Source organism: Lycorma delicatula, chromosome 2 (genome assembly GCF_047948215.1).
Source record: "Lycorma delicatula isolate Av1 chromosome 2, ASM4794821v1, whole genome shotgun sequence".
NCBI lineage: Eukaryota > Metazoa > Arthropoda > Insecta > Hemiptera > Fulgoridae > Lycorma > Lycorma delicatula.
This window is the reverse complement of record NC_134456.1, coordinates 202,929,984-202,945,275: the sequence shown is the minus strand read 5'-3', so window position 1 is coordinate 202,945,275 and position 15,292 is coordinate 202,929,984. Positions and strand designations below refer to the sequence as shown.

Below are 15,292 nucleotides of genomic sequence, written 5' to 3'. Positions count from 1 at the left end.
TATATAGACTGGTGGATCAGATCAAAAAGTGTAGGTTTATGGAATCCTTTAGAAATATTTAGGCGTAGCATAGCTTAAGACTAGCCTTTATCTATAAGCATATGTGTATTTTAAACGTACTTAATTACTTACTATTCATGTTTTAAAAATATTTCTAATAGGTAGCATGATGCAAATTAACAATTGTGAACAGGTAATTGAATGTTTGTGAGATGTACTCCATACCATTTTTATTTTTATTAACATAATAGCTGAAGTAATGTGTCTTTATGTGAAAGAAAAAGGGGGAGTTAAAATTTCTAAAACTTAGGCAGTGCCTACATAATATGAAGTACAAGGCTCTATGGTTTATATACGAGTGAAAAAGACTGGTATTAAGATTAGTAATTTTTTGACTTATGACAGTCATAATATGCTTTAAGTGTTAATTTTTTATAAAATGAATTAAGTAACCAACAAAACTTAACAAAGGTAAGGATACTTGAGATGAACAGAATTGTCAGAAACAAAAAGATAATGTAGTAAAAAGAAAATATAAATTACTTTATTTCAGTTAGATTTTTCTGTAATTGGTAGTAGAGATTTCTTTTGAAGTGTTAGGTTTTGAGATATGGTTGTCTTGTGATGTTTAGTATGCATGTGTTTTTTAATATGCTCCATTAGTGAAAAAAAAAAATATTGCAGACCTGACTGCGTGAGATGGTATTCGACCACTGAATCACTTAAAAAAAGTAATAGCCACAATGTTAAGTATATTTAAAAAGCAGTTAAAAAATAATAGCTCCATTTTAGTTGAGGGAAAATATTGTTACTTTTTGAGTAAAATCCTCATGAATTGATTATTTTATGTCTTTTTTAAGTAAAATTTAGATCTCAAATGTTTTAAATCATTTCAAAGTCAATGAAGACAAAAAAAATTTGATATCATAATAAAAATTTGTGAATTCCCCTTCCTATTTGCCTTGATCCTCACTGACTGTTAATGAAAATATTTGCACATATCATTTAGCTTCATGGAGAGGATAAGTTCTAAATTTCAAATTCATATCCATTTTTGAGGTTTGGTGATATTTAAGAAAACTCCTGTTTCAAATCTTTAAAGAGATTTGAGACTTCTTTTCAAATCTTCTAAACATGGCTTAAAGACAGTCTACATCATAAGATAAACTACTGCCAAGATTATTGGGCTTGTTTAAGAGAGTGAGTTATTTTTACTGAGTCAAGAATTTGAAATGTGTATTAGATGTATTGTATACTTATTCTGCTGCGATTATGACACAGAATTCAACTACTGTAAAATAAATTTTAGGGTTTTGTCAAGTGTTGCTGTCATAACTGCATTGGAGTGGGATTTGTCAGGACATAAGCTGTTAGTGGCTGATTCTAGTGGTAATGTTGCATTGTGGACATTTAAGGAGTATGTTTTGAACGACTGGACTTGTACTAGTAGTGCTACATTTCCTGGTGAGCATATTATAGCTGCAGCATTCTTCCACAATGGTAAAAAGGTAATTTTTTCTATTTTTTTAATGCCAGTGATTTTATTACTACAAATACAAAATCTTGGAAATTAATTAATTTCTAACCCTTTTTTGGAAGGGGGATATCTTGTTAATTAATCCACCTTTTATGCTTGAAGCTTGTTTGCTGAATTATGAAATGGAAATCTTGTTGTAGATGAAATGGATGGATCTTTCAAATGAAAGAGTGAGATACTACCACTCTGCCTTGGAGGTCGGCATTTGGATTTGTGTTTATGATAATTTACTGGCCTTTCAAGCTTAAATTTTACTCTTCAAAGAGCATTTACATTTCTGTTATTCTATTACCTTTTGTTGAATCTCATTGTTGCATTTTATTTATATGCAAAAATGAGAAATATATCCAAAACGTGCAAAGCAAAATATGCCTATTATTATGCTATGATTTTGTACTCTTTAATTAGTTTGTATTAATGAATCTGTTAAGAATGCAGTTTGAAGAAACACTGTTTTATGTTTTGTGAATACTGTTCCTCTTTTGTAAATATTCTGTTTTTTAGTTTTTTCTCTACAGAACTTCTTTGCTTTTACTAGAAGATGTATTGTTTCTAAATAGCTTAATACATCTGCAGGAAGCATTTACTCGTTTATTAGATTGTTAAAGGGTATTTTCTGGACTACAAAAAATTCTCTTTCCAGATGTGTATTCATTGCTAACATAATAACGTGAATCTACTTACATCTGATTATTTTTTTATTACCTTTGTGTATTCATTGTCTTTTTCTTGTCCAAATATTTAAAAAAATTTTTTTAGTAATTTCTATATTTTTGGGATATGCTTTTTAAATCAGTACAGTAATATTAAAATGTATTGTTTTGATGACAGTTGGTTACTGTCATCAAAACAATGCATTGAAATTTACTTCAAAAAGCACTCTGCTTCAGAAGCGGCTGTAACATTGATATTTAATTTCTGGATGAAAGGGGACTCATAAATTTGGATTAAATTGCAAACTTCTTGGAGGTACATGAAACATGTTTGTTAAGTTGTAGAGTGAGTATGGACTGTATTTTGAAATTATGGTTGAGATGATGAAATAAACTAAAACATATTCTTCTTGAATTGTTAAATTTTAATTTGTCACATTAGACATTTTTTGAATATTGAAAATGCAAGTCACATTAGACTGATGAATAAATGAATATTAGTCAAAATTATACAATTGAACATTATCAATAAACACTATTAGACGTCACATTATACTTCAGACTACAAAATAAAACTATTCTGCGCTAGAATAAAATGTTACATTAAAGAAATCATGACCGCTTCAAGCGGGATCCAACTCTCGAATGGTCACATTAGATCCATTAGTCACCTTAGATTAAATGTACATCATGACATTAGCAGGTGGGATTCTCGACTGGAATGATCGTACGAGACTAACTCGCCGGCCAACACTAGTAGATGCTAGAGTACAGCACCAACCGTCTCAGCATGGAACGGAACAATGTTAATTAAATGGATTGTATATCTGTTGCCCAGTTTTGAATTTTTTGGTGTCCCATTGGTGATAAATTCTTGTAAGGTGATCAAACTGATTTCTTTCTTTTCAGAATCTTTATTTTTTCTGAAACGTCTTACTAAACTAAACTAAGCTTGGCATCATTATTAAGTATTTATTATTTTTATGTGTATTCCCTCCCACAATATAATGTTATATATTGGGCTACTTCAAACAATGAATGTTTATCCTATTGCTTCAGTTTGTATCCTAAAATATACTAATATTCACCTCAAATAGACAACAGATCTGTTTTTGTTAACATAGTGTAGTATTTCAGCATTATTATGTTTCCAATTTCCAATGTCATTGTTATAAACTGCCTTTGTATTTAAAAGTTTATTTACTTATAAATAAATTAAAGGTTTTCTTTTCTAAAAATGGGACACATCTGATGAGTTTTTAAGTGATTAATTAAATAACCTTGAATTTTCTATTTCTTCATTTTATAAAAAAATAATTTTTATTAATGCCGTTCAGATTGTTATTGTGCTGATTTTACTTCTTTTTTTTTTATCTTCAGATGTTTGATTTACCTTTATTTCAGTTATTTATTACAATTTTCTATTGTTGTGGTCTTAACCACCCTTTTTATGTACTTTAAATGTTGTGATACTATTCTAATCAAGGTTTTCCCTGTAATCAAATAACCTTTCAAGTTAATGCTGAAAAATCCATTTTTAATATATCATACCATGGATTATCATATATATTCATTATATATATATATATATATATATATATATATATATATATATATTTCTCATGTAATGCATAGTAGTTATTTATTAATGTAAATAACTATTTATTTAATTAATGCTTAACATATGAAATCAATTTCATTAATCTAGTTTCTTTTTAAGCTATGCAGATGCTATTATTGCAAGCAGTATTTGTTACTAAACTATTTTTTTTTTACAGTTGTTTTGAGTATAAAGTAACTTTCATGAAAATATTTTTTATTAAAAGCGCCATAAAAATCTCAGTCCTCAATTGACCTGGTCATTGGTATGAGATTAGTTTCCTTGTGTGGATAAAATTAGTTCATGCAAGTGTTGAGCCAAGGAAAGTTTTTCTGCATGTATGTGGGGAAAAAATTACTGTTAATTGGAAAAAGGATGTGTTAAGTTATGTATTATGTATATGACCTCCATTTGTTGATTTCTTATACTGGCTTGTAAGACACAGGAAATAGTGTGAAAAATTATTTCTAAAAAAATATATTTAATGATAAAAATTGTTTGATAAAAGAAACTCTTCCATGTTAAAAGTAAACTACTAATAAAAGTATCTTTGCTTTTCAAGTGTCAAAAAATGTATAAATTTATGAAAGTTTTAAACATTACTTATATTTTAACTGAAGATTTACAATGTGTAAATTTCAAGATTATTTACTGTGTCTTATCCTTAAAAAAAACAAATGTTCACTTACTTATAAAAGATGTTGGAAAAATTAGAAATTTTCAATTCTGTGTGCTTTGTCTTTTGACTGTGTTATTCTTTTTACTATATGACGGTAAATTGTCTATAATGTTAATATTTACAGTGTAGTTCGATTTGGTAGCTGATTAATTTAGACATTTTATTTCAAGTGTTGATTTATTTTATATGAAAGTGGTAGAACAAAGGATTTGCATTAAAAATTGAATAAAGAACAGTGAATTGATGATGTTAGAGAAGGCTTTTGGAGAGGAAGTTATGTTGATACTAAAGGTTTATGAATAGTACAAGTGGTTTCAAGAAGGCTCTGAAGTCGATGAAAGGTTAAAGATCCTAAAACATTAACAACCGATTGCAATATTGACAAATATAGGACATTGTTATTTATTAATCATCTGCAATGAGAATGACCACAAATGTAGAGAAAAAATACTTAACTTTACACCATAGTCGTCATGCTCCAATTCACATTTCATTATTGATTTGCAATTATTTAGCCAAAAATGACATCATGTGCAGCTTCCGTGTTCACCAGATGGCTTCCTACAATTTTTTCCTATTTGCTGTGATTAACAAAAGTTTAAAAGGATAATGATTTATGATGATAGATGGAATAAAGAAAAAAAATTGCCAAGTGAGCTTATGGCTATACCAAAAAATGCTTTCCACAGATGTTTTGAGCATTGCAAGAAATGCTAGTTAAATGTGTTGCATCTTTGGGGGATTACACTTTAAGGGGTAATTTAGTTATAGAAAAGTACTTTTTTTTTTTTTGATAAGAATTAAAATTCTCATTATTTTTTGATTTCACCTTTTACTCTGAACCATTTGAAATGGCCATATTAGATTAAAATCTTGAGATATCATGGAATTAAAATTAAATATTCTCAGGTTGTATTGAATATACCATGATTGCATGATATCCTGTCATTGTTTAATTTGGTACATCAGGATATTTCATGATATAATTGTATGTTAAATGACTTATATAGGAAAAACATTTTTTCTAGTATTTTAGAATTGCAATAGATGAGAAATGTTTTTATTTTTTTTATCATCTACAGAATAATATTTGTATTTATTGAAAGGGTTATTATGCCTATAAGTACTATTTACTATTTATTTAAGATGACCTGCTTTAAAGTGGATATTTAAATAACTTAAAATATTAGAGATATTTAGAGAACAGAAAAAAAGAGTGCTAATTGCCTTTTTTTCTTAACTTGGCCAAGTCATTTTACAATACTCAAAGTTGTGATACAGAATTGTCAAATATTGAAATATTAATTAAGCTTAACCTCTAAAACTGGAAATTGCCGATTTTTCATAAAATTTCTTGCCATAAAAGTCTTCACTAATAACATATCAGAATTCTCAATAACTGCCTAATATAAATTTTATTGTGAAATTTTTATAAAATTTTTTCATTGTGATTAAAAATTGACAGTGTAAAATTTACAAATTTTCTAGTATAGCTAAATATTATGATCTGTTAAAAATTATAATTACTTGATAAACATAATAAATTTTATAATTTATCTCTAATTTGATGTTAGAATTTGGGAATGCTTTCTCTTCAGAACTGCCACATGTGAGGTTTTGTGCAGGATTTGTAAATATAATTTTAATAGTTTTGAAAAATTTATCTTCGTATTATTATTGACTATTTATTTGTTTTAGATAAGTTTGGTAGCAGAAAAAAAAGACAATGTACTATACAGTGAAAAATTCAGTCATATTAGATTTGCCCCTTCTGTAAGACATTTTGGAAGTCGAGCTGTAGAGGGTTGTTTAGTTATAAGTACTACAGGTATGGTTGGTGCAATTGCTGTTCCTCGAGAAGGATCATCACTTCTTACTACAACTGATAGTCTGGGATCAACCCGGCATCGTATTACAGCAGCAGACATTTGCTATGGCAAAAGTATGATTTATGAACATTTTTGTCTTATGTTGCTTAATATTTCATGTAAATTTTTATAAATATTTTTCAGCATATTATTTATTGGAACTTATATGAATCTGTCGAGAGTGATCCATGAGGAAATGGAAATATTTCAGTATTGCATTCTACAGTTGAAAAAAAAAAATTATATAAACATAGACCAGAAAATGCTTTTTTATTGAGTTATGGTTAGGAAAAAATTGTAATGTGATTCCTGCTCTAATATTAAAATAGTGCTATATTAAAATTCTTTGGGGTACAAATTATAGGCCAAAATCAGTGGTTTTGTGATACTGATCAGAAATGTTGTCATGTTTGTTTTCCAGAACTGTGTTTTTCAATCAATAATTTCTGAAAAAATTGTTAAAAAATATAAAAACCTCGTCCTCCTTAAATTTTCTCAGAAAGTTATGAAAATTTAATTTAGGGACTCATTTAAAATAATTTTTGTGGAAAATTATAAAAAATCATTATTTTGCCCTGTTAACTTGTATCCCAAGATATTAAGTTGTATGTGTTTAACAATTCACCATTAGAGCAGAAACGAGGTAAAAACATTTGGTTACTAAACTTGAAAAAAAGCTTCTTTTATCCATGATTAAGTGAATTTTTTTTTTTATGTAGAACTATAAATGTTTCTCTATAGTATGCTTATTTCTTCATAGGTCATTCATCATCTCAACAGTTAAATCTGTTCTAATAGTACCTGTTGTGCTTGCTGTATAATATTTTTTTTTAGATTTGTGCTAATAATTATCAGTAACTCCTGATTACTTCCTTTTCAATTTTAAAACAAAAATGATATTTTCATAATATGATTATACGAGGGTTGTTTTTTTTTTCAAGGTCCGATCGGTCACAAAATTAAAACCAGTGTAAATAAAAAATTTTTTATTTGTAACAAGTATTTACATAGTTACGCTATTTCTCTACGTAGTCGCCTACGTAGCGTGGTACCAACTTTCCAATACCCTTGTCATAGAACGGAGCTGCCTGTGTTTTCAGCCATGTTTCTACGCTGGTCTGCAGCTCGATGTCTGTGCCAAAATGTTGTCCTCCTAGCCAGCGTTTCATGTGAGCAAAGAGGTGAAAATCGGATGGAGCCAAGTCCGGGCTGTATAGTGGGTGATCAAACACTTCCCAACGAAAACGCTGCAGGAGCTTCTTTGTTACAGCTGCAGTGTGTGGCCGAGCATTGTCATGGAGTAAGACAATGCCTGATGACAACATTCCTCTCCGCTTATTCTGAATTACCCTTCGTAAACGTTGAAGAGTCACGCAGTATGAGGCTGCAGTCATGGTCGTACCATGTTCCATGAATTCCAACAAGAGAACTCTATTCCGCTCCCAGAACACAGTAGCCATACACTTTCTGTTGGAGTAGGTTCGCTTGAACTTCTTTGGTTTACTGGGAGAATGAGAATGCATCCACTGTTTGGATTGTTCTTTTGTTTCTTCAGTTTTGAAATGGACTCATGTCTCGTCCCCTGTGACAATTTTGTTCAAAAAATCTTCTCCTTCATTGTGGTAGTGCTAGAGAAACGTTAGGGAGGCATCCATTCTCACTGTTTTGTGATGGTCGGACAGCATCTTGGGAACCCATCCCGCACACAGTTTGCGGTACTGAATTCTCTCTCACAATGGTGTAGAGAGCTGACCTTGAAATTTCAGGAAACGAATCACTCAATACAGATTTTTGTGAACCGACGATTTTCTCGAATTACCTCATCCACTCGTTCAACGAGATCATCAGTTGACACTTGCTTCCTTCCCTGACCGCCTGCATCATGAACATCTGTACGTCCTGCTTTAAAGTTCCTGTACCATTGTCACACTTTGCTGTCACTCTTTGAAGTTTCACCGTACACATTACTTATTTGTCGATGAATTTCAGCTGCATTACACCCCTCAGCCTGAAGAAATCAAATTACCACACGCACTTCACACTTGGCGGGAGATGCTATTGTTTTAGACAGATTTACTTGCTAGCTGGGTGTTCAGAACTAAACGAAGTGTCGCGGGTTGATTGAAGGCCATACTAGAGACGCTGCACAACACATATGTGCAAAGGTTCATCCGATTTTTGCGCGGGTTTTTATTTCGCGACCAATCAGACCTTGAAAAAAAAATAATCCTCGTATTTTGATAGAAGTACTTAATGACATCAATAATGTTTCTGATCTGTATTAAGAAAAATGCTTTTGTATTTTTTAAGAAAGTCATTGTAGAATTGGATCTAAAGAAGAAAAATATGTACTGGGTTTTAAAACTTTGTTAGACTGTATAACATTATTTTTATGCAATACATACAAGGATGTTCAATAACACTCATAAACATAATTTTTGTTTCTCAAAAAGATTTTAATCTATTTTTTGATGCTGAAAACAAATATGAACTCAGATCATTCTATCACCCATCATTTTTGAAAAAAGGATTTTTTTCATTTTAAGCTCCTATATTGTATTTTGTTTGCTCATTTTTTTATTGTTTAACTTTGTTTATTTTATTGTTTTAACTTATTATTTTTTAACATAATTTGTAAGCTATAAATAAACAATACTAGACAAAGAATTAAATCATATCATAGTCACATATTATGACATCATATATAATACTGAAGATTGAGCCTTCATGGACAAGATTAATCATATCTGTGCAGGTCAAAACATGGAGCTGAACAACACAGCTGTGTTGTTTATTAAGCACTGGATTTAGGAATGAATTAACTTTGTTCAGTCTTATTGCTGTCTTAAGTTTGTTACAGTGCAGTGTCATAATACCTCGAAATTGTGTAAATGATGTGGATGCCTTTTGTTATGTATGTGGTGAGTTTACCGTAAAATCCAATAGAAAAAACATTACACCTTTAATTAAAAAAGCATATCATTTGTACTTTCAGTGTAAAATTGGTGATCAGTATAAAACATGGGCTCCTCAAATAGTATGCACTAATTGTTCTGTCTATTTAAGAGGATTGCTAAAAGGTACACGGAAGGCTTTGCCATTTGGTGTGCCTATGGTTTGGCGTGAACCAAAGGATCATGTAACTGACTGTTACTTTTGTTAAACAAGTGTGTCTGGAATTTCTAAAAAATCTAAATACTGTAAAATATCCTTCATTGCAATCTGAAATCAGGCCTGTATCTCACAGTGAAATTCTCCAGTTCCTGAGCCACCTGTGAATATATGTTTTGAAAGCAAATATTCTTTGATATTAATCTTTTATGGTATTAATTTGAAAGAGACTATGATGTGATGAAAGACGTTCTTGAAAAAATAAATTATAAAATACACAGCTGGAACATATGTGGTGATTTGAAAGTTATAGCTATTTTGTTAGGTATGCAGTTGGGCTATACTAAGTAAATGTGCTTTCTTTGTGAATGGGATAGCCAAGCTAGGGATAAACATTATGTTGCCAAAGAGTGGAAGAAAAGAGACAACTTAATTCCAATTGGGAAAGATATTATTCAGAGCCCTTAGTTGAACTCAGAAAAATATTTTGACCCCCTCCATATCAAGCTAGTACTAATGAAAAATGTTGTAAAAGCAATGAAGAAGGATAGTCCCGGATTTTTGTACATCAGGCAGATTTTCCAAATGTAGGTGAAAGAAAAATTAAGGAAGGACTATTTGCTGGTCCTCAAATAAGAGAGTTAATCAATGATTATGTATTTAACTTAGTGTTAAATAATGCAGAAACTGCAGCTTGGGCTTCTTTTAAAGACGTTTGCAAAACCTTACTCGGCAAACAATAATCCAACAATTACCATGATATTGTTAATCAACTTCTTACTTCGTACAGAGCTGTGGGATGTAATGTGTCTTTGAAAATACATTTCCTCCACTCACATCTGGATTTTTTCCCGGATAACGTCAGAGATGTAAGTGATGAACATAGTGAACGTTTCCACCAAGACATTTCGGTGATGGAAAGCTGCTATAAAGGGAAGTGGAGTACTAGCATGCTAGCCAGTTACTGTTGGACATTAATTCGGGGTGTGCCTGAGGCTATTTATAAAAGAAAAGCATCAGCGAAATCATTTTAACACAGGTAGGGCCATTGAAAATTATAAATTTTACAGATTTTAATTATTTTCCCTTAATTTTTTTTTGAAGTGTAATTCATTTAAACCTAAGGATGATGGAAAAATTGTTACAGATCTGTAATGTACACACAAAAGCAATTCAAGAAATGGTGTTACACTTGGAGAAACACAAAAATAGTTTTTGTCGCTAGTGTAATTAACCAGACAGACTGATGTGCAGAATGATATGGTTCATTCAATGATAATGAAACCTTTTGAGGGTTAAGTTGGCAGCCTTGGGAATGTATTTAATCAGTTGTTTGATCATAATTAATCTAAACATAACCTCTTTTGTTGATTTCAGAATGTCAGCTCTGCTTCAAATGAGTATGCTAGAAGAGCAACGTTCAGTGATAAGATTTTTGCTAACAGAAGATGTGAAACCGGTGGAAATTTATTCATAAATGTTGAAAAAATATGGTGAAAAGTATTTAAAGTGCAGTAATGTGTGTAAGTGGCTGAAACAGTTTAATTTGGGCAGAACAAGTGTGACTTGATCTCTATCGCTCTGGAAGACTAGTTGAAGTTTTGACTACTGTGCTGCAAAATCACATAAATGTTCTTATTTGTGAAGACAAGCTACTCAAAACTTCTTCTTCTCTTCTTCTCTTACTGCTAGTTTGTGTAACATTAGTGTTGGAACTGCGCATTCAATTATTCATGATGTGCTGTATTATCAGAAAACATGTTCAAAATGGGTTCCAAGACAATTGACTAAAACCCATAAAGATACCTAGATTCGCATTTGTTCTGAGCTCAAATAACGGTTCAAAGCAGAAGGTTTCTAGATTGTACAATAACCTGTCATGAAACATGGATACACCATTTTGAGCCTGAATCCAAATGGCAAAGTCTTGAGTGAAAACATCCTGATTCACCCACAAAAAAAAATTCAAAGCTCACGCATCAGCTGATAAAGTGATGTAGATGGTCTTCTGGAATTCACAAGATCCAATTTTTAGTTTCTATTTAGAAGAATAATGTACCTAAACAGTGAATACTATTCTAACATCTCCAACAGAAAGTGAGACCTGTGAAAAGTTGAAAGTGTCAGGGCGCTCTCTCAAAAGGTGAGATTCTCTTGCATGACAACACACATCCCCACATCACTCAGAGAATGGTAGAAGTTGGGTTGGGTGGTGTTGCCACATGCTCCTTAAAGCCTAGACCTCACCCCATCTGATTTTCATTTGTTTGGTCCATTCAAAGACTTTTTAAATGACAAGATGTTCGATGACAATGAAGTGATCAAAAAAGCAGTACACGAAGGGTTCAAACAGCAAAGTAAAGACTTCTACGCTGTGGGAATCAGAAAGCTCGCAGAATGGTGGGACAAGTGTCTAAATATTGCTGGAAATTATGTTGGAAAGTTGTGCAAGTTTCATTATCATTGAATAAATTGTTTTTCTCTACAACAGTTTGTCTTGTTAATTATTGAATATCCGTCATAGAAAAATTTGGAATCTGACTAGGCCATTTAAATATTGAAATCTAATTTTATTAAAAAAAAATATACTGGGAAAATATTCTTACAGTCAAGACTTCTACAATGATAAGGATTCTATTTACAACAATTCTCTATAACCATGTAGGTTGTTTCATCAAGGGTCGACTGCATTTTAATAATTTTTAAAATGTTTTATCACTACATGCTAGTATTGCTAGATATGAATTAAATGGCTATATTGGGATTGTAGACCAGGTTTAGTAAATTGTACAGCTATTTATGATTAAGAAGGAGTTATTTGTCCAAAATTGCTTAACTTCATTACATCCATTACTGCAAGGTTTAAATCACATTTAAAATACCTCTTAACTAGATTTCCTTTAAGAGGTATTTTCTATTTTAATAAAATTTCCTGCTTTTGAGATTTACATGTAATTTTTGTTTTAAGAACTTTTTTATGCTTTGATTCTGATTGTTATTTTATGTTTGTTTCAACAGATGGTCATTTTCTTGTGGCAGTCAGTAGTGGAGATGTGCGAATGCCGGTTCAATGTTATAGAGTATCAGTTACACATAGTGGTGATAAATGTATTATTATATCACAGGCTCTTCCAAGTTTTTTTTTACAAGCGAGTCCTGCTTCTGACCACCATTGTTAGTGTGATAAATTCTCTTTTTATCTTATTTGTTTTAATCCTAATAAATAAGTAGAATTGTTATTTAATGAAGTGTTTTAAATTAAATTCATTTGGCTGTTATGAAAAAGACATTTGATTACTTAATTTTATTATGTACACATGTTTTTTTAAACAGTAATTGTAATTGTTGCACCCTTTGTTGGTAGGAACGCAGTTAAATTTTCCTAGTGCCAATGGCAATTCAAGACAAAAAAAAAACTTAATACAACATCATTTTCAAACCTCTAGATTTTAAAAAACTGTACATTTTGATATGGCATATGTGTGATCCTTTGTTCAGAAAAATGCAAGGTTTTTGAATATTTAAATTTAGTCTTTTGATGTAATATATCAGTAGTAATATCATGTAAAACAGTTCTGATAAAACTTATTAATGATGTCATTAAAATAAACACAGACGTGAACAAACTTTATCTTGTTAACTAAGTAATAAAATGTGATAAAATAAAAAGAAAAAAATTTTATGGGTCATAAGAAGACTGAAAAGTAGTTTATAAGAATATAATTATAAATTTAAAAAAAATAAAAAGCGATTTGCTTAATAAAGAGAAGTGAAATTGGTATTGGCAGTTTGCCTTTTAAGACAGAACATCTAACATGAGTTATATGAAAAAGTGTGCTGTAAAATAAATTTGTAATATTTAAAAAGCTGTGACACAGTATATTATTTATATTGCCATTTACTACGCAACATATTTCCTATTAATTGAGTTTGTAAAATATATGCTGATTACTGATAGTGATCTCTTGCATGGTTCACTTTTTTGAATGTAATACGGTTAAACAAGTACATTTTTCTATAGATTTCTATTTTATTTTATGAAAATCCATTAAAAGTCATAAAAAAATGATAAATTTTATGAAATATTTCATAAATACTTAATTTTATTTTAATTTTAAAATTTATAACTCCTAGAAACTTATAGAATTGTACAACACACTGTATTTTTTATTTTACTGACATTATGCCCTACACTTTAAATTTATACATTCATTTCAGTAAATAATAATATTCTTTGAAATCATATACTTTCAAAGGTAAACCTGGCAGTAGTGTAGTACAAGTGAAAAAATCCTAATTTTTAGTCATAATAAGAATTTGTTGTTAAAAAAAAAAAAAATGGTTTAAACTGTACAGTAGTGTTTTGTGTATGTTTTTTTAGATCATGACATTAATGTAAGACCATAGTTTTTTGGTTGGTCTCCTATTCTTCCAACTCCCTTATTTTCAACTGAGTTTTCCTTTTCTGTCTTCTGACCATTTCTTATTACTACCTCTCTGTTTACTTTCTGGATCTCCAATCATCTTATACCTTCTTTCTGAATATGTTTCTGTTCTCTGTGTTTGTGTTGTACACCTGCAATTCTGAGACCTTTTTTGATTCGTTTGAACTATCTGACCATTAATTTTTAGTTTTGTCTCCATTATATTTATCATAAATTCTCTTGGTTAGTCTCTTAGAGCTTATTCTTGTTAAATGTTTACAAAATGTGAGTTTTTGTTTTTGTATGGGTGTCTGTGTCTGCCTGTTTTGATGTAAGTTCATTGTTCTTCCATTTTTCCAACCCTCATCTGTTTTACTTGGTAGGTACAAGTATCTTTTTGTACTGTATTTTATTTATCTAGTATTTCACAAACTTTTACTCTTTAATTAATGTGATGTATTAATTTACTCTCAGTATATGTGATTGTCTAAAGATACAGAAATTATGTGATGGCTCTTTCTACTAATAATAATATAATAGTTTTTTCCAGTGTAAAAAAAAAAAAAATAATTTTTGGATACATTGAAGCTTTTAGAAACAAATGAAACAGGACTAATTGTTATACTCAGAACACCAGGGTAATTACCCTGGAATGTATTAATGAAACTGTTCTGATCATAAAATGTTCTATATTGGTCAAACAGGATGCAGATTTAAACAAGGATACAATAAACATTTACAAGCACTCTGTACAAACATAGCCAGTTATTTTGCTACCATTTCATAGACACAAATCAGAAATTTAACATTGATAATAATCTTGATATTCTATTTATGCACAAAGAAAGGATCTCTTCTTATTGCACATGAACATTGTGAAATGTACAAAAACGCAAACAGTATACATTTTTTTTCTATCCAAAATACCAAGGATTCTGAATTATATTTTTTCTTGATATTTCTCTTTACTTTTCTGCTATATGAAAAAAGAAAAGTAGAGTTATGTGTTTATGAATAAAGTACTATGTTAAGTCACTTTCATATAAAAATAACTTATTGAATATTGTTTTGTAAATTTTAGAGTGTATTTTGTATTTTTAATAAGTTTTTCTTTCTTTTAAATTTCAGATAAGGCAGTAACACAATTAAAGTTTATATTGAGAGAAGACGCTGATTCTTTGGTTGTGGCTGCTAATGGAGATGGTGGATCGCTTATTGAAGTCTGGGAACTTCTTGAAAAACCATTACCTGTACATAAGCTGTTTCAGTCAAAAACTCAACCTTCTGAACCATTTAAGACTGTTGTATGTATTTTTTTAAAAATCTATTTATGAATGTATATTTTTCTATTTTGGTATCCTTTTTTGAAAATACTCATTTTCTTTTTACAGGTGATTACATTAAAAAAATTTCTGGTATT

The 15,292-nt window shown here is 30.2% G+C and overlaps 1 protein-coding gene across 1 annotated transcript in view; it reads left to right on the top strand.

Annotated features, from left to right (window-relative positions):
* MED16 (mediator complex subunit 16) overlaps window positions 1–15,292 on the top strand; it is a 79,494-nt gene that overhangs the window by 16,843 nt on the left and 47,359 nt on the right. The window contains exons 3-6 of the mRNA XM_075357037.1: window positions 1,310–1,508; window positions 6,168–6,411; window positions 12,467–12,622; window positions 15,001–15,176. Coding sequence (XP_075213152.1) covers window positions 1,310–1,508; window positions 6,168–6,411; window positions 12,467–12,622; window positions 15,001–15,176 — 775 coding nt within the window. The remainder of the gene's footprint in view (window positions 1–1,309; window positions 1,509–6,167; window positions 6,412–12,466; window positions 12,623–15,000; window positions 15,177–15,292) is intronic.